Genomic DNA, 20,244 nt, shown 5'->3' with positions numbered 1-20,244 from the left:
CCGTGCAGAATATTTCATTCCCGGGACATATTGGTTTTATAACTGGAAGTTTGGGTCTTTCGACCCCCTTCACCATACCACCCACACCCGACCCCTGCCTCTGGAAACCACCAGTCTGTTTTCTGTATCTGTGCGTTTAGGTGTTTTTAGATTCCACATGTAAGTGAGATCACACAGCATTTGTTTTTCTCTGACTTATCTCACTAAGCATAATGCCCTCACAGTCCATCTACATTCTTGCAAAGAGCAGGAACTCCCATTTATGGCTGAACAGTATTCCATTTCAGTTCAGTTCAGCCGCTCATATATATACATATACACACACACACCCGCACCCACACACACATCTTCGTTACTGGTTTATCAGCCCTCAGACACTGAGGTTGTCCCTGTGCCTTGGTTGTTGTAAGTAATGCTACAGTGAATGTAGAGGTACAGAGAGCTCTTCAAGATAGTGATTTCATTGTTTTGGATAAATACCCAGATGCAGAATTGCTAGATCATATAGTAGTTCTATTCTTAATTTTTCGAGGAATTTCCATAGTGTCTGCACCAATTTACATTGCCCGCATCAGTACACAAGGGTTAGTACACTTTTTTGAAAGTGAAGTCACAGTCAGAGGCCTGGATAAGGAGGCCGAGAGGCATGTCGTCCGTCTGTCACTCAGAACAGGTGAGTGAGAGCTGGTGCTGAGGCTGGGACGACTGGTTGTATGCACTGGTTAGAAGTTTTATTCCTCCTGACAAAACTGCAGTGAGAGCCCAGGAGCAGCTTTTAGGAAACATGATTGGGCCAGGCTGGGCTCTGTGGCGTACTGGCAATGCATTTGTTGTCCTAGAATGCAGTGGAGGTGGGGGTTGGGGATGGCTGATGTCAGAAGATCAGTCCTGGGTGTTCATTGGAAGGGCTGATATTGAAGCTGAAACTCCAATACTTTGGCCACCTCATGCGAAGAGTTGACTCATTGGAAAAGACCCTGATGCTGGAAGGGATTGGGGGTGGGAGGAGAAGGGGACAACAGAGGATGAGATGGCTGGATGGCATCACCGACTCGATGGGCATGAGTTTGAGTGGACTCCAGGAGTTGGTGATGGACAGGGAGGCCTGGCATGCTGCATTTCGTGGGGTCGCAAAGAGTCGGACACGACTTGAGCTGCTGAACTGAACTGAATGGCTTATGCAGGCAGCCTCAGCAGCCAGGTACGGAGGTCTGTTTCCAGCCACCATGGGGAAAGAGTGCTGAGCTGGGACCCTGATGGGTTGCTTGTCCTGTTGTCCCTTCATACAGTCATGTGTTGATTGTCACAATCGTGCCCTTGTTAAGATTTCCTAGATGGTCCCTGCTCACACTTCCTTCACAGGTGCACATAAAAACCAGAGTTTCTTTAAAGTTAGGTATGAGATAAAGCCGGACTCCCATGCAGTGGAAATTGGCAGCTTTGTCCTTTGCTTGTAGGATGTGAAATCTATCCCTCTGTCTCTCTTGTGTTGGCTGCCAGGAGCCCCATTTAAAAGAATTACTTGTTGTGTATACTTTAACCACTTGGATACGCAGCTCTGATAAAGAAGCCAAGCTGGGACATGGGTAACACTGCCTAGATTTAAAACCTGCTCCATTATGTGACCTTTATTACATAGCTTTCATTCATTGTAAAACTGGGCCCACAGTCATTTAAGAAAAAGTGGGAAGTACAAAAAAGTAGAAAATCCAGTGACTTTGTAACTTGACTGTAAGCAGTCGATGGTTTCTGGTTATATTTCCTTCCGATCTTTTTGCTTGTAAAGTTCGGTTTCTATTCCCGAGTTCCCGTCTAGCGACTGCCCTGGTCCTTCAGTTCTAGCTTCTCGGCGCTAAGCCTCCTGGTACCGGGGACGGGGAGGGGCGGGGCCTGGAGGCGGGGCGGGGCCGCGGAGCTCTTTGGGGGGGTTGGGGCCGAGGCCGAGGTGGGCGGGGCGGGAACTACAGGAAGTGGGCTCACGGCGACTGCGCGCCCCGCCCCCGGGACGTGGTCTTTTCCCGCGCGCCCCGTGCGCTGCGTAGCGCTGCAGTCAAGCCGCCTCGCACAGCGGTGGAGGTGAGTATCTCCTCACGCCCGCGGTCTGCGCCCCCGGCTCCCGCGCTCCCTTCTCCTGGCCCCCGGGCTTCCCTCTCCCGGCCCCCGCGTTCCGTCCCATTGCTCCTTCCGCGTGGGGCGGCCGCGGGTCCAGGCGCCTCCCCGGCTCGCACCGCACAGGACGTGCTGCGGGCGGTGGAGGTAGGTTTGTGAAGTAGTGACCGGAAACCCCGGGAGGGCGAGACCTCAGCCGGCAGGCCGGGCGCGGGACGCCCTGCGCTGCCGGGGTAGGAGAGCCCTCACGGTGAGGGCGCTCGTCACCCAGAGGGGTGGTCTTCACTGAGGGGGCCTCACCACGGAGACGTTTCCGGGCGACTCCCCCCCCCCCCCACGGCTGTGCCCCACCAGCGGGTCTGTCTGCTGCCCAAGCCTCCTCGGCGGCCTCTGCAGGGGCACGTGGTTCCAATCCCCGTCCCGCCGTCTGGGCGCGGGTGGGTCGGGGAGGGGGCGCTCCTGGACCTGCGTCCCTGCCATCTCTGGGCAAAGCCTCAGCCCGGGCCCCCGAGTGCTGGAAGAGAGTCTGTGGTCAGCCGGGGGAGGGTGGGGGGGAGGGTGGGAGGAGCCCGCCTGCTGCTGGGATCGAGGTGACTCTAGGAAGGCACCGCGGGAAGCGGATGGGGTGACCAGAGGGGCAGCCTGGAAGGGTCAGTCGTCTCTGGGCGGGGCTCGGGGGGCTGCGCGGACCCCGTGCTGTGTGGTGGAAATGGCGACCGTGGGACTTGGATATGCAGGCTCTGGAGCAAAGAGCTGCCCGAACAGGGACTGGGTTCTGTTACTGTTGTCTTGAGTCAGTCCATCTGAGATGGACGCTGAGGTGCTGGGGAGGGGACTCTGCTCCCAGGCTTTCCCAGACCCAGGGCTGGAGGTCCCACTCATTGCAGAGGAGAATGGCCCGCCAGGAAGCCCCAGCACCGAGGAGGAATGAGGAGGGTGACCGGCCTCCCGGGGCCACGGTCCTGGCAGCGCTAGAGGTGGTGAGCGATATTGCCGCTGTTTTTTGCCTGTTGCTGGGAGAGGGCCTGGGTCCTGATCCCCCACTGAGTGCTGTGCTGAGATTCAGGGACACTGCCTCTGGACAGTGGACCCTCAGAAGCCTTGCTCCAGAGCTGCCCCCAGTGCTCCTGTGGCTGCATCTCTGGTGGCTGGGTGTCCAGTGGAGGAAGTGCAGGCCTGAAGTGCCTGCCCCACTGTGCTCACCTGGCTGGGTCCCCAGAGGTCACGTGAGTGCTCACCTGAGGACAAGCCGGGAGATGGCAGCTGTGACAGAGTTCACAGTGCCAGACACACAGTGATCCAAGCCTGTGACCTCAGAGGCCAGCTGTCCTGGTTGGAGCGGGCTGCCTGGGTTTCTGATGCTGCCTTGCCTGGTACCTCTGGACCTGTTAGAGCAGCGGGTGGGGTGGGGCGATGGGATGTGGGCCGGACTCTGCCTTTCTGCACACCCCTCCCTGTTGGCAGAGGTAGGGGTGGGGAAAGCATTGGGCTGGTGCCTGGACCCTGGACCCTTGTTGGGGCTGTTCCCCAAGAACTGTCCTGGGGCTCCCGGTTCCCCCCTCCCGCACGGGACCCAGCCCTTCCCTCTTTCCTTTCCTCCTTTTCCTGATGTGTTTCCTTCCTCTTTTCTCTCTGCTGTGCTGGACTGAATGGGAAGTTGCCCGTGAATAGCAGACATGAGCACCTGGATGGACCACAGAGCAGGACCACTTCTGGAGGTTCTGTGAAAATTGAGTTCTCATTGCCTCTTGTGTACAGTGTCCAGCGTCCTGGAAGCCACCCACTTAGATGGCAAGGAAGTGGCTCATCTGCAGTCACCCTCTGCCTGCAAGTGTCCTGTCAGCTTGGGTGGGGGGAGGGAACCAGCGCCCTCTGAGTCACGCAGCAGGGTTAAGAGGGGCTGGTGACCTTCAGGCGCACGAAGGCCTTCTGTTCTTGCGGAGGGAGGTGGTGGCCAGGAGCAAGCTGCCACACGTGAGGAGAGGCCTCTTCCGGGTCCAGGGCTCCTGGTCACCAGAAGGCCATGGGGACATCCCTTTGCTTTTCTGTGGCTCTAAGCGGAGGGTCGTCATTGACAGGTCGACCTTGACGCCCCAGGGGGGGACTTCAGAACCCCTGGCCCCGACGGGCCATCTTGCCCTACCCCCTGTGCACACATCTCTCAGGGGCCAGGGAGGACCGGGCAGCGGGAGAACGGACACTGGAACACTGGACTTGGAGCACCTGGTGAGGGGTTGTGCGTGCTTCCAGGGCCTGTGTGTGGGGTGGCTCCCCCACTTATCTCACTGTCCCCTCTTTCAGGCTGCCTTTTTCTAAAACCACTTTTTTGAGATATTTCATATACTATAAAATTTGCAAAGTTGAAGTGGTTTCCAGTGTATTCACAAAGTTGTGCAGCCATCACCACAGTCTAATTTTAGAATGTCTCAACAGCCCCAGAAGAAACCACGCACATGATCGATTACCCCCAGTCCATTTATCCCCACAGCCCCAGGTAACCCCAATCTACTTTTTTCTCTGCGGATTCACCAGTTGTGGGAAGTTCACATCAATGGAATCATACCATGAATCATTCCATGCATGAACTCTGGTTTTCTGTGACTAGATTTTTTTCACTCCCTTTTAATGGTCAAATAATATTCCATTTTATGGATCTACTACATTTTCCTTACCCATTCAACAGTTGATAGACATTGGACTTTTGGTTACTTTGGATAACGTCATGATGAACGTTCATGTACAGGTTTCTGAGTGGGTGTGTGTCTTCATTTCTCTTGTATGTATACATACCTAGGAGTGGAATTTCTGGGTCATGTGATAACTCTTAACATTTTGCAAATAGTGAATAATCTCCCTGACCCAGGGATCGAACCCGGGTCTCCTGCATTGCAGGCAGACTGTTTACTGTCTGAGCAACCAGGGAAGCCTAACATTTTGAGGAGCTGCAAAACTTCCAAAGCGTCTGCACTATTTTCCACAGCTGCCCTGGCCCCCGGGAGATCTGTGCACATGGTGTGGGGTCCCGACTGATCCCCATCTTTGCTTCCTCTTGCTGTTACCCTTTTGATTCTAGCCATCCTAGTGGATGTGAAAGTGAATCTCATTGTGGTTTTCTTTCTTTATTTTTTACTTCCTGCCTCCCTCCCTTTGCACTTTGTGCTTGGCTTTTAGTAAAGATTTTAGTTCCCTGACCAGGGAGCCCTAACCACCAGGAAATTCCCATTCGTGGCTGTTTGATTAACATTTCTGTAGTGGTTAATGATGTTGAGCCTCTTTACCTGTGCCTGTTGACCATTTGAAAAGACCCTGATGCTGGGAAAGATTGAGGGCAGGAGGAGAAGGGGACGACAGAGGATGAGATGGCTGGATGGCATCACCGACTCAATGGACATGGGTTTGGGTAGACTCTGGCAGTTGGTGATGGACAGGGAGGCCTGGCGTGCTGCAGTTCATGGGGTCTCAAAGAGTCAGACACGACTGAGCAACTGAACTGACTGACAGACTTGACCATTTGTATGTCTTTGGATCCTATTAAAATCTTTCACCCAGTTTTCAACTAAAATGTCTTTTTATTGTTACAAGAATTCTTTATATGTTTTGAGTACTAGTTCTTTGTCTGATAAATGATTTATTTGCAAGCATTTTTTTTTCCCATTCTGTGGGTTGTCTTTTCATTGCTTATGTCCTTTGAAGCGCAAAGGTTTAATTGTCAAGAAGTTTAGTTTATCTATTTTTCTCTTTGTGTGGCTTGTTCTTCTCTCTTATGTGGTGTCGTATTTAAGAAATCACTGCCTCACCCAAGGCCATAAAGTTTTATTTCTTTGTTCTCTTCTATGATCTATTCTGAGTTAGATTTTGTATATAATGTGAGGGAGGGGCCCAAATTCATGCTTTTGCTCCCATGATACCCAGTTATCTCAGCACCCTTTGTTGAAGAGCCTGTTAATTACACTGCTCTTGACTGTCTGTCAGAGATGAATGACCCATGGCTATCTGGGTTTATTTGTGGACGGTCACTTCTGCTCCACGGCCAGGAACAAACACACTGTCTCGATTACTGTCACTCAGTCATACGTCTTGAAGTTGGGGAGTGAGTCCACCGACTTTGTTCTTTTTCTCATTGGCTATTCTGTGCCCCTTACATTTCCTTATGAAAGAGGAACCATTTATCTCTTTCTGTGAAAAAGCCAGGTGGGCGCTTGTGGGGAATCCTGTGGAGTCCATGGGTGTTCTTCCAGTTTGTGGACCGGAATGAGCTCGTTTATTTCGATCTGTGCTTTTCTGCAACGAAAAACTTGCAGTTTTCCGTGTGTAGCTCTTACACTTCTCTTGTTCAACATGTATTCCAAAGTATTTTACTTTTCTCGATGCTATTCTAGTTCTGTTTCTTTTTTGGATATTAATTGCTGGCACATAGAAGTAGAATGTACACAGTTTGTGTCCTGCAACGTTGGTGAACTCACTTGTTACTTGCTGGGGTGTTTTAGTGGATTCGTTGGGCTTATCCACATGTGAGCTCTTGTCTAATCAGGACGTCTTAGAGCCTCTCTGTTGATGCCAGTGTGTGCAGCCAGGGTTGAAAACCAGTGGTTCCCAGGCCTTTGAGATGGAGTGGGGACCAAGTAGTGGAGCGGGTGAGCAAGCGGTGGGGTCTGTGGGGAAGCCTGAAGGCGGGAAGCCCAGCACAGAGGAGGCAGAGGTCGGTGTCCCACACTCCAGCTTCTGTCCTGAAAAGTCCAGGCAGTGTGATGGAAGTGAGGCCACCGTGTGTCCCGGGTGAGGCGTCAGAAGGAGCCCACGTGGGCGCTGGACTGGGCTCCCGCTTGCTCCCGTTCACTTGCTTGAGTGGAACTGGCAGCCGCCATACAGCCCGTGTTGTCAGAAATCAACTGAATCATCTCACTGGTTCCTTCATTAATTAATGAGCTAAATACAGTCTTGGACATATTTCATCATTCTGTATTTGTAGGAAAATCATGGTTTTCCCCTTTCTCTGTGTTGGCAGTTTTGGAGCTGTCCCTGAAGGCATGCCTCGTAGACTTGGCCCCAGAGGCCGTGTCTCAGGCCAGTGGAACAACTCTGTGTCTGGATGGTGTTTGGCTGGGTTTCAGGTTGGTGCGCGTGGACAAGCTTCTCCACCGGTGGTCTTGCTGACTGTGTCCTTGTGGGAGATGTGGGAGGTCTGCTCTGTGTCGAGAGGAGAGGACAGAGAAGCCGGGTGGTCAGACGGCAGTTGTGTCCTTGGTCTTTTGAGCTCAGTTCATAATTCTGTGCTGCCGCGAGGAGCCCGTCCTCGCACTTGGATGCATGAGCTTGGTGTTTGTGTTTGCTCTTGACTTGGCGCCGAACTTGTTGGACCGAAGCTCTCTGTGTGTCTGCAACTCAGAAAGACCTTTGCCTCTTGGTGTGTAAATGTGGGAAGCATTTTTTTCATCATTGAGGAGTTTGGTTGTGAAGTATCTTAAATTGGAAAAACTCTGTCCTCATTGGCTTTTATTTAATACGCTTATGTAAGTCAAATTTATCTAAAATTTCCATGAAATCAGGAAATCTCATTTCTAGTAGTTTAAATACATTAGACTTTCAAAAAATTTAAAATGTACAGAAACAAACTCAGAAATGTTTTAAGAATATATGTTCACAAACACTCAGAAAACAAACAGAAAACAAACCAGTGGCTATCAGTGGGGAATGGGCTTCCCTGGTGGCTCAGACGGTAAGGAATCTGCCTACAATGTGGGAGACCCAGGTTTGATTCCTGGGTCAGGAAGAGTCACTGGAGAAGGAAATGGCAGCCCACTCCAGTACTCTTGCCTAGAGAATCCCATGGACAGAGGAGCCTGGCAGGCTACAGTCCACAGGGTCACAAGAGTTGGATAAGACTTAGCAACTAAACCACTACTAGTGGGGAGAGAGAAGGGGGAGGAGCACGATGGGGTTAGGGGATTAAGAGATAAACAACTACTGAGTATAAAATACACGAACTCAAAGGATCGTGTTGTACACCACAGGGCACGTAGCCAGTATTTTATAATAATTATAAATGTAGTGTATAACCTTTAAAAACTGTGGGTACTATGTTGTATACCTGTAACATATAATATTGTACATCAACTATATCGCTATATAAAGAAGAGTACAGGTTCACATAGTTAAGGTAAATCTTTGGCAAATGAGAATAAATTAATAATTTTTGGATTTTAAAAACCTGTGTTTCCTCTGATTTATCAATATTACTGATAAATCAATACTTAATATTGATTACATGTAATAATCAATATTCACTCTACTAGTGAATTGTATATTGTATGCTAATTGGTTCCTCTCCTCCACCCCCCACAAACTTCTATAGGTTTACTTCTCAAATCAGCTGATATTGTTCTTAGTGTTTAAAGTTAGGAGAAATGTAAATTTGTTTTCAACTAAACTGAATAAAATTCTGACAGTGTTTTTAACAGTATTCCGAGGTACAGCATGAACACTGGATTAACGGTGGCAATCACTGTATACCCAGGTGATTTCTACATAAGACAGGATTTGAAAGCATTGGGTACCAGGTGTGTTTTAAGTGTTTCCAGTGTTCCCAGCGGGGCTTTGTCTTTGGCTGGCATCACTGAGTGTGTGTGTGCCTGGGGGAAGCTCAGGATGTGTGCGGCTGGGAAGTGGCATCTGTTCCGTGTGAGACCCAGTCACCTGATTCTCTGTGAAAGAGTCAGTCACTTTGGTTAAGTATCTTACTTATAATGGAGGGCAGAGAAAACTATTGTATTAATATATATGCTTTTATTTTCAAGGGAAAGGTCTAGTTCCTCCCCCCCAACCTTTTGGTCCCTAAGACTCTCTTACCCACAAAAATGATTGAGGACCCTGAAAAGCTTTTGATTAATCAGGTTTTATCTATTTTCTGTGTTAGAAAGTAAAACTGGAGAAAATTTTTAAATTTTGTTGATATGTTTGAACGTATCAGTGCCCACTGCTTGTTAACATTTTTTAATACAGTATGTTACAAAACAAAGTTTTTAGTGAGAATGTGGTTTCATAATTTTCCAAACCCCTTAAATGTCTGAGTCTGAAAAGAAGCTAGGAAAGTTTGCTGGGTTTGTTTGTTTGTTTTTTGGCCTCACCACATAGCTTGCGGGATCTTAATTCCCTGACCAGGGCTTGAACCTGAGTCCTCTGCATTGGAAGCGTGGAATCCTAACCACTGTACCACCTGGGAAGCCCTAAAACAATAATTTTTGATGCTTTATGTTCTAAAGGGAAAAATAGTCCCACTAAGAACAAAGATTCATCACTTATGAGGAGCTAAGGGGTTCTTAGTTCACTGACAACTGTGTTCTGTTTCTCAGGCATCAGTGACCCCATCTTAAATGACCAAGTGGACTCTGATGGTGCTTCTGAAGGTTGGACCCTGAATTTAGAGAAAAGATGTTGTTTTCAGGATATCTTTTACGCCTATAACTATCATTGAGACTTCCCAGAGTGCCCCCAGAGAATCCCACAGGCCATTCATCTTCTAAAAAGAGAGATTATGTAGTTAGTCAGCTATGTTTGACGTGTTACTGTGGGAAGAGCAGCTGTCTCAAGAGGTGCTGGCTCAGGCTTCCTTGGTTTAGTTTACAGGAAAGTGTAACACTCATGTGAGTGTTGCAGAAACTCTGTGCTCCGTGGGGACACCGTTGCTGTCCATAATCTGTTTACTCTTAGGGGAGCACAGATCACAAGAGACTCTGACCCTCTTCTGTCCGCTCTTGTTACAGAAGTCTGTGAGGCACCGCTGGCAGGCCCTGCCCTCTGGAGGTGACTCGGGGCTTTTTGGTGTGTATCCCCAGTAGAGAACAGGCTCAGAGCATCATGCAAGCGATTATACCCGGCACTTTGAACTGGTGCTACTGCAAAAACAGGCTTTGGGGCTCTCCTGGCTTAGGAAGCTCAGAGCTGCGCCTGGCGCTCAGGTCAGGGTCTCCGGGCTCTTCTGGAGGCAGGCAGTGGGGATGTGGCCACAGCGGGGACCTGCCGGTTCGCTTGCAGTGATGCTGACATGGTGTTTGTTTCCTAGATAGACAGGAGCCTTTCTCTTCCTGAAACTCTTTGTAGCCCATACACATCTGTTAGATGGAACTGACATCTGGTTGCCCCTGACAGAATTCTTAAGTTTCCTCATTTTGTGTGGTGGCTCAACAGTAAAGAACTCACCTGCAATGCAGCAGACCTGGGTTTGATCCCTGGGTCAGGAAGATCTCCTGGAGGAGGAAATGGCAACCCACTCCAGTATTCTTGCGTGGGAAATCCTTAAAGACAGAGGAGCCTGGCGGGCTACAGTCCATGTGGTTTCAAGCAGTTGAACATGACTTAGGAACTAGATAACAATAGCAAACCGTTATTTGCGTAGGTTCAAAATGAAGTTTTTTTCAAACTTTTTTCATTGTGATGGAATAGATGCAAAATTATATAAATATATGTATAATCATTTTATGTGTGCAGCTCAGCGGCATGAATAAGGAATTAGTAATTCTCTAGAAACGGACATGATTTCTCGTGTAAGTGGAGCCAGACAGTATATGTCTTCCTGCATCTGCCTTCTTTCATTGTGTGGCGTCCTCAGCATTCCTCCACGTTGCCACAGGTGCCACAGTTTCCTTATTTTTTGTTTGTGGGGGAATGCCTGTCCACGCGCACTGAGGCACCCCACCCCACTGTCCTGTCCAGAGCCCTGCCGTCGTCCCACCCAGGCTGCTGTCCACCTTCTGCCCTGGCGTCTGACTCCTGTCACTTGGCAGAGTGTCCTCCAGGTCCCGGGTGCCGCAGGTGCCAGGATTTCCTTCTTAGGCTGAATGAGACTCACTGTGATGGGCACGGTGTTTGTCCGCTTACCCGTCGTGGACATTTGCGCCATGGTCCTTTGTTCTTTTTACCAGGATGTAGTTGGGTGGACTCTGGGAGTTGGTGATGAACAGAGAGGCATGGCGTGCTGTGGTTCATGGGGCTGCAAAGAGTCGGACACGACTGAGTGACTGGACTGAACTGAGTGTAATTTGACAAATCAAGAGCCTTCCTGGGAATGTCCTATCTCTGAACAGTGCTGTGTGATCCACTGTGATATGCCACTTGTCTCAGAACTGAGCTGCCTTTTAGGGAGTGAAGCCTGCAGAGCACCCTGGGAAAGCCAGTCTGGGCCAAGGGTCCCCGGTCCCCGCCTGCCGTGATGGAAAGGAAGGTTGCCTCCTGCAGGCCAGGGAACCTGAGATGATCAGAGTGCCCGGGACTGAATATACAAGTGGATGGTTACAAAGCAGCCTTCCCGGTCCTCACCCACAGTGACCAGTCACCCACTCACACAGAGCGACCAGCCCAGGGAGGTCAAGTCAGACTGCTCTTTGGGATAGTCCAGATGCAATCACTGATAGCTCCCTAATTCTCGTTCCTATCTGTGATGTGCAGCCAGGCTGGCCATCACATAGGTGGCCCTGGCCAGCAGGCCCCCAGGTCTCTCCACAGCTGCCCCACAGAACTGCCCCCAACCCCCCTTTGTCTACCACGTTTGAGTGTCTGATCAGTATCCCTAGTCCCCTGACCAGGCTTCCTTTTCTCTAGACAAGTCCCACACGTTTAGAGGCGCTGCAAGTGGTGGACCCTGTAAGCGTGCTTCACCTGTCTCCTGCCCTCAGGGTGAAAGAGTCCAGCCCGAGCTTCCTGGTGAAAATTTCCAAACGGAAGGTGATCTTGTGGCCTTTTGTTGTTGTTCAGTCACTCAGTTGTGTCCGACTCTTTGCGACCCCATGGCTGCAGCACTCCAGGCTTCCCTGTCCTTCACCATCTCCTGGAACTTGCTCAAACTCATGTCGATTGTGTCGGTGATGCCATCCAACGATCTCATCCTTTGTCGTCCCCTTCTCATGCCCTCAGTCTTTCCCAGCATCAGGGTCTTTTCTAAGGAGTTGGCTCTTCATATCAGGTGGCCAAAGTATTGGAGCTTTAGCTTTAGCATCAGTCCTTCCAATGAATATTCAGGACTGATTTTCTTTAGGATTGACTGGTTGGATCTCCTTGCAGTCCAAGGGAATCTCAAGAGTCTTCTCCAACACCACAGTTCAAAAGCATCCATTCTTCAGCGCTCAGCTTTCTTTATGGTCCAACTCTTACATCCATACATGATGACTGGAAAAACCATAGCTTTGACTAGATGGACCTTTGTCAGCAAAGTTATGTCTCTGATTTTTAATATGCTGTCTAGGTTGGTCATAGCTTTTCTTCCAAGGAGCAAGCGTCTTTTAATTTCATGGCTGCAGTCACCATCTGCAGTGGTTTTGGAGCCCAAGAAAATAAAGTCTCTCACTGTTTCCATTGTTTACCCATCTATTTGCCATGAAGTGATGGGACCAGTTGCCATGATCTTTGTTTTTTGAATGTTGAGTTTTCAGCCAGCTTTTTCATTCTCTTTTACCTTCATCAACAGGCTCTTTTATTTCCTCTTCACTTTCTGCCATGAGGGTGGTGTCATCTGCATATCTGAGGTTATTGATATTTCTCCCTGCAGTATTGATTCCAGCTAGTGCTTCATCCAGCCTGGCATTTCGCATGATGTTCTCTGCATATAAGTTAAATAAGCAGGGTGACAATATACAGCCTTGACTACTCCTTGCCCAGTTTGGAACCAATCTGTTGTTCCATGTCCAGTTCCAACTGTTGCTTCTTGCCCTGCATACAGGTTTTTCAGGAGGCAGGTGAGATGGTCTGTTATTCCCACCTCTTGGAGAATTTTCCACAGTTTGTTGTGATCCACACAGTCAAAGGCTTTAGCATAGTCAATGAAGATGTTTTTTCTGGAATTCTCTTGCTTTTTCGATGATCCAGTGGATATTTGCAATTTGATCTCTGGTTCCTCTGCCTTATCTAAATCCAGCTTGAACATTTGGAAGTTCTCAGTTCAGGTACTGTTGAAGCCTGGTTTGGAGAATTTTGAGCATTACTTTGCTAGGGTGCGAAGTGAAGTGAAGTCGCTCAGTCATGTCCGACTCTTTGCGACCCCGTGGACTGTAGCCTACCAGGTTCCTCCGTCCGTGGGATTCTCCAGGCAAGAATACTGGAGTGCCTTGCCATTTCCTTCTCCATTGCTAAGGTGTGAGATGAGTGCAATTGTGCGGTAGTTTGAACATTCTTTGGCATTACCTTTCTTTGGGATTGGAGTGAAAACTGACCTTTTCCAGTCTTCCAAATTTGCTGGCATATTGAGTGCAGCACTTTAACAGCAACATCTTTTAGGATTTGAAATAGCTCAGCTGGAATTCCATCACCTCCACTAGCGTTGTTCATAATGATGCTTCCTAAGGTTCCCTTGACTTCACATCAGCATGTCTGGCTCTAGGTGAGTGATCAAACCATCATGGTTATCTGGGTCATTAAGATCTTTTTTGTATAGCTCTGTATATTCTTGCCATCTCTTACATCTTCTGTTCCTGTCTCCTGGCAATGATCTGGTTTTCTGTTCTGTTTTTAACCTCCTGTGTATGTAGGAACCATATGGAATTGCCAGATTTGACTTTTGCCCTACAAAGTAGCAGTTCATTGGGTTTAGCCTAATACTATGTATAAACAGATGTGTGCTGTGCATACATTTTAAAATGGGTTGTTCTGTTGAGATTGCTCTGCAGACACTTGTTGCTCTGTTTGGGTGTCTCTATGAGGCACACAGAGCTCTTAGTCTTTTACATTTTCCACGTCGGGGGCATAACCTTCTAAGACTCAGTCCAGTGAGCTTTCATCTATGCAGTTGTTTAGTGCGGAATCGACACCATTCCGAAGCCTTCATCTTCCAGTGACTGTCAGACATTCTTTCTCCTGTCACGCACCTTTCTGTGCAGCCACGGTGCCTTGGGGCCGGCAGCCGGGTAGTGTCTGCAGTGGGACAGATCCATGGCCAAGTCTAGGAAGTGCTCGTGGAGGAAGCCCAGCGCTCTGAGTGTTCACTTAGAAACTCTGGGAGCCAGATGGCCTTGCCTGCCTGACCAGTGAGCTGAGGGTGGGAGGCTGGACCTGAGGTGGGGGGTGGTCTTGGTCTCAGTCACGAGGAAACTCAAGTCTGTGGCCCGGGTGCAGATGAGGGGAGCCAGGGCCCAGACGACTCCCTGTTCTTCCCTGCGGGGCCCCATGCCCACCCTGAATGTCCTCTTCCAGGCCACCATCCCGGAACCCCGTGAGCCGGAGCCCGCGAAGCTGCACCGGCCATGGATCTGAAGGTCAGATGATGCGGTGGTCGTGGCGGGGGTGGGGCGGGCCTGCGGTAACCGGAGCACACAAGCCCTGTCTGCTCACTGCCTGTGCCTGGTCGATCCTGGAAGGCAAGATGGGTTCAAGGATGTAGGGTCCTTGAGGGTTTAGGTTTCAGAAGGGAAACTGTGGCTGGGCTGATCAGGAGCTCTCATCCATCTCCTTCCCACCGAGGCTGGGTTGGGTGGTGTCTTGGGACGTCCGCCCCCCCCCCAAACTGGGCCCTCCCTCCACATCCCCTCCAGCCCTTCGGGTGCGGCCGCAGGTCTGGGCCCTCCTGATGACTTGTGAGCTCGGGCCAGCTTTCTGAATCTGAGCGGACAGTGGTGGGGGTGGGGGTGGGGTGGGCTTGACTTGGCATTGTGCAGGCACGGGGTCAGGGGCTTCTCAGCCTGGAGGCTCAGGAGGCATGTCAGCCACTCAGGCAGGAGCGTTCGGGGAGCTGCCCCCACACAGCTTATCCCGATGGCCTCAGGGTGGGGGTGGGGGACGCAGAGACCAGCTCCTGGAGTTTACTTTCCCCTTTTTCCCTTTGACACGGGAGTGCCCCACAGTTGGGTCCGTGGGGAGACATCCATCAGCTTCCTCTCTCTCCCTGCCATCAGAATTTTCATCCTTTTACAGGTTTTTCTGACTTTTCGCCTGTGTTAAGTGCTCAGCTCAGCAGCATGTGTGCGCAGACTATGGCCCTCCCCCAGCCCCATCCAGGAGTAGAGCCCCGATCCAGGATGACCTGGCCTCAGTACGACGTCTGCAAAGACCCCCATTTCCCAGTTAGGTCCCGCTCTCAGGTTCTGGGGCACACGGTCCAGCCGCCACAGCTCCCTCCTCTCCCGACCAGCGCCTCCTGAGTCAGAGGGAGCACGTGCCTCAGTCTCTCAGTGCCTTGTGCCACCTGGCCTCCCTGTGAAGATTTAGTAGAGCTGTTATGTACATTTTCCCTTTTAGGACGAATTCTGGAGAAGTAGAGGCTGAATAGCAATACGTGAGCACTTATGTTATGCATTTTATTTAAAACACTTTGCCCTCTAAAAACTGTCCTCTAAGCGTTTTCTGATTTTTCTCTCCCTTTTCACACTTGGCTGCACTGGTCTTAGTTGCGGTACACAGGATCGTCTATCTTTGTTGTAGCATGCAAGGTTTTGAGTTGAGCCACGTGGGATCTAGTTCCTTGCCCAGACTGAACCCAAGCTGAACCCCCTGCCCTGGGCCACCAGGGAAGTTCCTCTAATTAATCAGAATATTTTTCTAATCTTTTCTAATGAAAAATATTAAAGACTCAGGAGTACATTTCACCAGGATCTTCACTTTCTCCTCTTGGCCCTTCCAGCCCAGGCTGTGTGTCCTGCACATGTTGAGCCAGCCATTCCTGGCGTCTCCAGATGCCCTCTCACCCCAGCCCTGCCCACACACGCTCTTCTGGTAGCGTCCCTCCTGTCCCCCATGCTGTTTGTGGGCCCGGCAGGGGCTTACCCACCTGAGGGTGGCCAGGCCTGCCCAGAGGCAGGTGGTGTCTGGTCACCAGCGCCCGGGGTGTGCTGAAAACCTGCTTCGGCACAGCGGCATCCTGGGCCCACACACACAGTGGGAGCAGAGGCGCAGTGCTGACGCTTGGCCAGGGAGCAGGGCTGGCCCGAGCCGCGCACCTGCCCAGCCTCCCTCCCCTGGAGGCGGCAGCTGGACCACCTCTGGCACGGCTGGAGCCTTTCTCGATGTCTGCAGGAAGGAGGCTCCGCACACTGGCCCCTGCCTGCCAAGAAGGTGCTCAGGCCTTGGACCAGGGAGGCCAGCCCAGGACCACGTTCCCACAGTGCTCTCCTCGCAGGTCAGCAACGGCACCGGCCTCGGGGACGAGCGCACCACAGGCCTGCTGCTGCTTGGCTTCCTGCAGAGCTGCCCCCACTCCTGCTTCCAGAGGGAGCTGGAGACGCTGGGTCACGAGCTGCCTGGGCGCCTGTTCCATGACGACGAGCTGCAGACGGATGGCAACCGCTACAGCCACTTCCCCTCAGCAGCGGCAGCGGAGACAGGTAGGCACTGGCCAGCCTCCTCGGCCCTGGGGTTTTTGGGCTCAGCCCCCCATGTCCAGTGGAGCAGGCCTCAGAGTCTGATTGGTGGAAACCCACTCAACTTCCGGAGGACTCTTGGCATCAGTGTCCCCTATGGATTCACATCTGTGTGCTACAGCTATGCCGACCTCCACGGTCACCAGGCGATGAGGACCCTGGACTCGTTCCTGGGGCCGGGCTGTTCTCCCAGCCTCAGCTTTTACCACGGTGCTGCCTCCACGGAGGCCACTGGGAGCCCCTTGGGAACTCCCCAGGGAGCCTTGTCAAGTTGTGAGTCAGCCTGTTCCTGGGAGGCCTGGACTGGAGCCACCTCTTACGAGGTCCCCACCAGCCAGGGCCCCCGTGGGGGCAGGAGGAGCTTTGCTGTCAAGACTGCTGTCCCTGGGGTCCCCCCTCTCACCACCCCACCCTTAGACTTCGGAGCCTCGCCGGAGGCGCAGGGCAGGGCACTCAGGTAGGAAGCTGGCCTGTGGGTCAGGAACCTGGTGATGTTCGGCAGCAAAGCGCAGGACAAGCCTGGACGGGGAGGCTCCGGGGGCCACTGGGAGGGGGCCAGGCTGCAGTGGCACCGGGGGGGGGGGGGGTGAGTGGTCCTGTCGGCTGAGTAGTCCAGGTCAGAGGGCGGGCACGTGAGAGGTTCTGGGGGAGTGGGGTACTACATGCAGGTCTCTAGGTCCAGGCATCTCACCGCCCGCCCTGCGTGGGGCAGGAGGAGGGATGCAGCGCCTGCCCCTGAGTGCGCGCTTGCCCGTCGTGCGCCCTCTGTGCACCGAGCTCTCGGCTGTGTGGCTAGGAGTCAGCCCCACAGCGGAAAACGCTCGATTCCGGGAGCCTTCTCTTTGGTGGGGTGGTGGGGGAGCTCAAAGCATTAGGAAGGAAGTGCGGAGGGGCAGGGGTGCTGTGCCTTTGGAGAGCAGACCTGGAGGCAGCCGCTGGAGCGATAGATCGCTGCCGCTTCCTGGACAACGGCTGTTCGCCATGTGTGAGCGCTCTGCTGCTCTAATCGCTCTAAGCGGTTGCGGGGGCCCCGGGGAGCTTCTTCCTGGAGGGGGAACTGGGGGAGGGTGTGAGCAGGCGTCACCTGAATCTGCCTTGTCTGGATGTTAGATTCTGAGCGTCAGGAGGAGGCGGTCCGTGATGTCGCCCGGCAGCTTGCCCAGATTGGGGACAGGCTGGAAGGCAGCATCCGCCCAGGGATGGTGGCCGGTCTGGCCTCACGCTTCAGCATCAGGAGCCTGTCGGAGGAGGTGAGTGGGGAAACCACAGGGCCACTCACAGGTCTGTCTTCTGCCTCCTGGTGGACAGACCAGCGTGACCTACCTTTCACAGAAGCTGGAGGGAAAATCAGCTCAAATAATTGTCTCCTGGAAGAACTGTCACCGGGCCCCTAAAAACCTGAACCTCAAATCAGGCTCAGGAATTGGGGGACAACACCCTCAGTGTCATGAGTATGACTCTTCCCAAAATGCGGCCTGAAACGCCATCGTGCTGGGCCCGGCCAGTCAGCTTCCTGTCCCCAGGAAGGCCGTCCACTCAGGGAGCCATCATGGGTCCCAGGCCACTGGCGCCCCGCCTCACTGTTGCTGCCGAAGGTCCTCGGGGGTCTGGGGATCCACAGAGGCCTCTCCCTGCAGCCCCCCCCCCGTGTGCTGGCCCCAGCAGCCTTCGAGCGGGAGGAGCCGCGGTGGGGGTGGGCACACCTGCCCCCAGGTCCTCGGCTGCCCCAGCGGGAGGCGATGGGTAACCCACCCCACTTCCACATGTGCAGGACAGGAGGCAGTGCCTGGCGGCTGCGCTGGAACAGCTCATGCAAGCCTGCCCTGCGGACATGGACCACGAGAAGACCCAGCTCCTGCTCATCATGCTCTTGGCCAAAAAGATGGCCGACCACTCGCCAGCCTTGCTCCGAGACATCTTCCGCACAACGGTGACTTTCATCAACCAGAACCTCATCACCTGTGTGAGGAACTTGGTCCAGAATGTAAGGGCCAGTGGTGGATAAGCCCGCCTTGGTCTCCCTCCCCCCACCGCCCCCTCCCCTGAGCTCTAGGATCCTCACTGCCAGAGTCATGGAGGAAGGTAGTTGTGGTTGTGAGTGCCTTTCTAGCTTCCTCAGCCTTGTTTCTGAGGCGGCTGCGGCTGCGGTCACAGGCTCTTGAGAGCAGCTGGGGCAGGAGGTGGGAGTACTGAGGGGAGAGGCGGGGGCGAGCACAAGAGATGCGCCCGAGCTGGGCTTCCCTGCTCTGCTCTCAGCGCCACCTTTCACAAATGAGTGTCAGTTCAGCTCAGTCGCATCCGACTCTGTGATCCCATGAACTGCAGCACACCAGGCCTCCCTGTTCATCTATCACATCACCAACTCCCAGAGTTTACTCAAACTCATGTCCATTGAGTCAGTGATGCCATCTCATCCTCTGTCGTCCCCTTCTCCTCCCGCCTTCAGTCTTTCCCAGCATCAGGGTCTTTTCTAATGAATTAGCTCTTCACATCAGGTGGCCAAAGTAGTGGAGTTTCAGCTTCAGCATCAGTCCTTCCGATGAATATTCAGGACTGATTTCCTTTAGGATGGACTGGTGTAGCTTAAAAACATGCTTTACCAAGCAGGGTGAGAGGTCGAAAGGGGGTAAAAACCACACATGTCTGTTCTCCAACCAGGGAATTAGAAAGTCTGGTTTCACAGACCAGCTGAAAGGGAAGTAGCCATACCTTGTCTGTAAACTTGAAGATGCTGGTGAGAGTGGAATTGTGTGTGTCAGCAACACTGCTCAGGCATCTGACCCTTTTACTATGTACTGATGAGCCTTGAAAAGCATTCTGGGTGTGTGGCTGTGAATTACATAGGCGTTTACAACCGGAGGGTGACGCCAACTCGGCGTCAAACCAGGCTGAACTGGTGGAAGGAGAGCAGCTTTTTTTTTAACAGTTTCCAGACCCTGCAGGGCTGCAGCAGAACGTCTTAGAGCTGCTGGGGTGCTGACTGTGGGCCTGGAGGCCCAGGTGTGGGGTCCTGGCTCAGCAACACTGGCCCACCCCAGCTCCTCCTCTCTTACTCCAGGAGATGGACTGAATGGACCGCTCGGCAAAAGCACGACTGTGAAGACGCCAGGTGGTGTCAGTGTTGTAGCTGCTGCCTCCACAAACACGGAGCTTCAGCCACTGATCCAGGCTCAGAGAAGACAGCCCAAGACGACCACAGAGCATCAGCTCACCATCGGGACGTCTAAGACTTGCTGTGTTAACCGTACTTGAACGAAGATACTCATATACACCTGTGGATGTTTCTTCCACATCCACCCCACACTGTGCCTTTGTCTGCTGTTGGCCGGGAAGGTCCCCACCTGAAAATCATCCCAAAGCAGATTGGGACTTCCTGGTGGTCCAATAGTTAGGACTCTACGCTTCCACTGCTAGGGTCTGGGTTTGATCCCTGGTTGGGGAACAGATCCCACAAGCCTTCTGGCACAACCAAAAAAAAAATAATAAATAAAAGCAAACTGTTAAGATAGAAAACAAGAATACACTTGATGTTGTTTTTAAAAAACTAACTTTACTTTTTACAGTAGTGTGGGATTTCCCAGTGGTCCAGTTAACTACTGTTGTAGTGGCTGTGCTTCCACTGCTGAGGCCTCGGTCTGATCCCTGATTAGGTACTAAGATCCCACCTGCCTCATGGTGCAGCCAAAACGAAGGGCCACTGCCTGCCATGTCCGAGGAGGATCAGGGAGGACTGGAGGGGAGTCGCTGAACCCCTTAGAGTGGAGAACTGCCCTGTAAACAGCCTTCATTCCAAGGAAGTGCA

General features: G+C 52.2%; 1 protein-coding gene across 2 annotated transcripts; it reads left to right on the top strand.

Annotated features, from left to right (window-relative positions):
* The first annotated feature begins 1,983 nt into the window (after nt 1-1,983).
* Nucleotides 1,984-19,961, top strand: BID (BH3 interacting domain death agonist). 2 transcript variants are annotated; one of them, XM_065943326.1, is made up of 6 exons: nt 1,984-2,076; nt 14,284-14,345; nt 16,202-16,406; nt 17,553-17,692; nt 18,214-18,426; nt 19,501-19,961. In XM_065943326.1, exons 2-6 carry the CDS (start codon nt 14,334-14,336, stop codon nt 19,510-19,512), a joined length of 582 nt encoding a protein of 193 aa, XP_065799398.1. In that variant the 5' UTR covers nt 1,984-2,076; nt 14,284-14,333; the 3' UTR covers nt 19,513-19,961. The 2 variants fall into 2 exon arrangements, with proteins under 2 accessions (XP_065799398.1, XP_065799406.1); XM_065943334.1 differs by lacking the exon at nt 1,984-2,076 and adding an exon at nt 9,909-9,927.
* The last annotated feature ends 283 nt before the right edge of the window (nt 19,962-20,244 follow it).

This window comes from Muntiacus reevesi, chromosome 1 (assembly GCF_963930625.1).
Source record: "Muntiacus reevesi chromosome 1, mMunRee1.1, whole genome shotgun sequence".
Taxonomy (NCBI): domain Eukaryota; kingdom Metazoa; phylum Chordata; class Mammalia; order Artiodactyla; family Cervidae; genus Muntiacus; species Muntiacus reevesi.
Note: the sequence above shows the minus strand (reverse complement) of the source record. Positions and strands in the feature narration are given on the sequence as shown.

Excerpts from the sequence above, each read along its gene's own strand:
- BID (XM_065943326.1), top strand. Across the intron at positions 16,407-17,552 it reads AGCAGCGGCAGCGGAGACAG|ATTCTGAGCGTCAGGAGGAG; the intron begins GTAGGCACTGGC and ends TCTGGATGTTAG. Across the intron at positions 17,693-18,213 it reads TCAGGAGCCTGTCGGAGGAG|GACAGGAGGCAGTGCCTGGC; the intron begins GTGAGTGGGGAA and ends CCACATGTGCAG.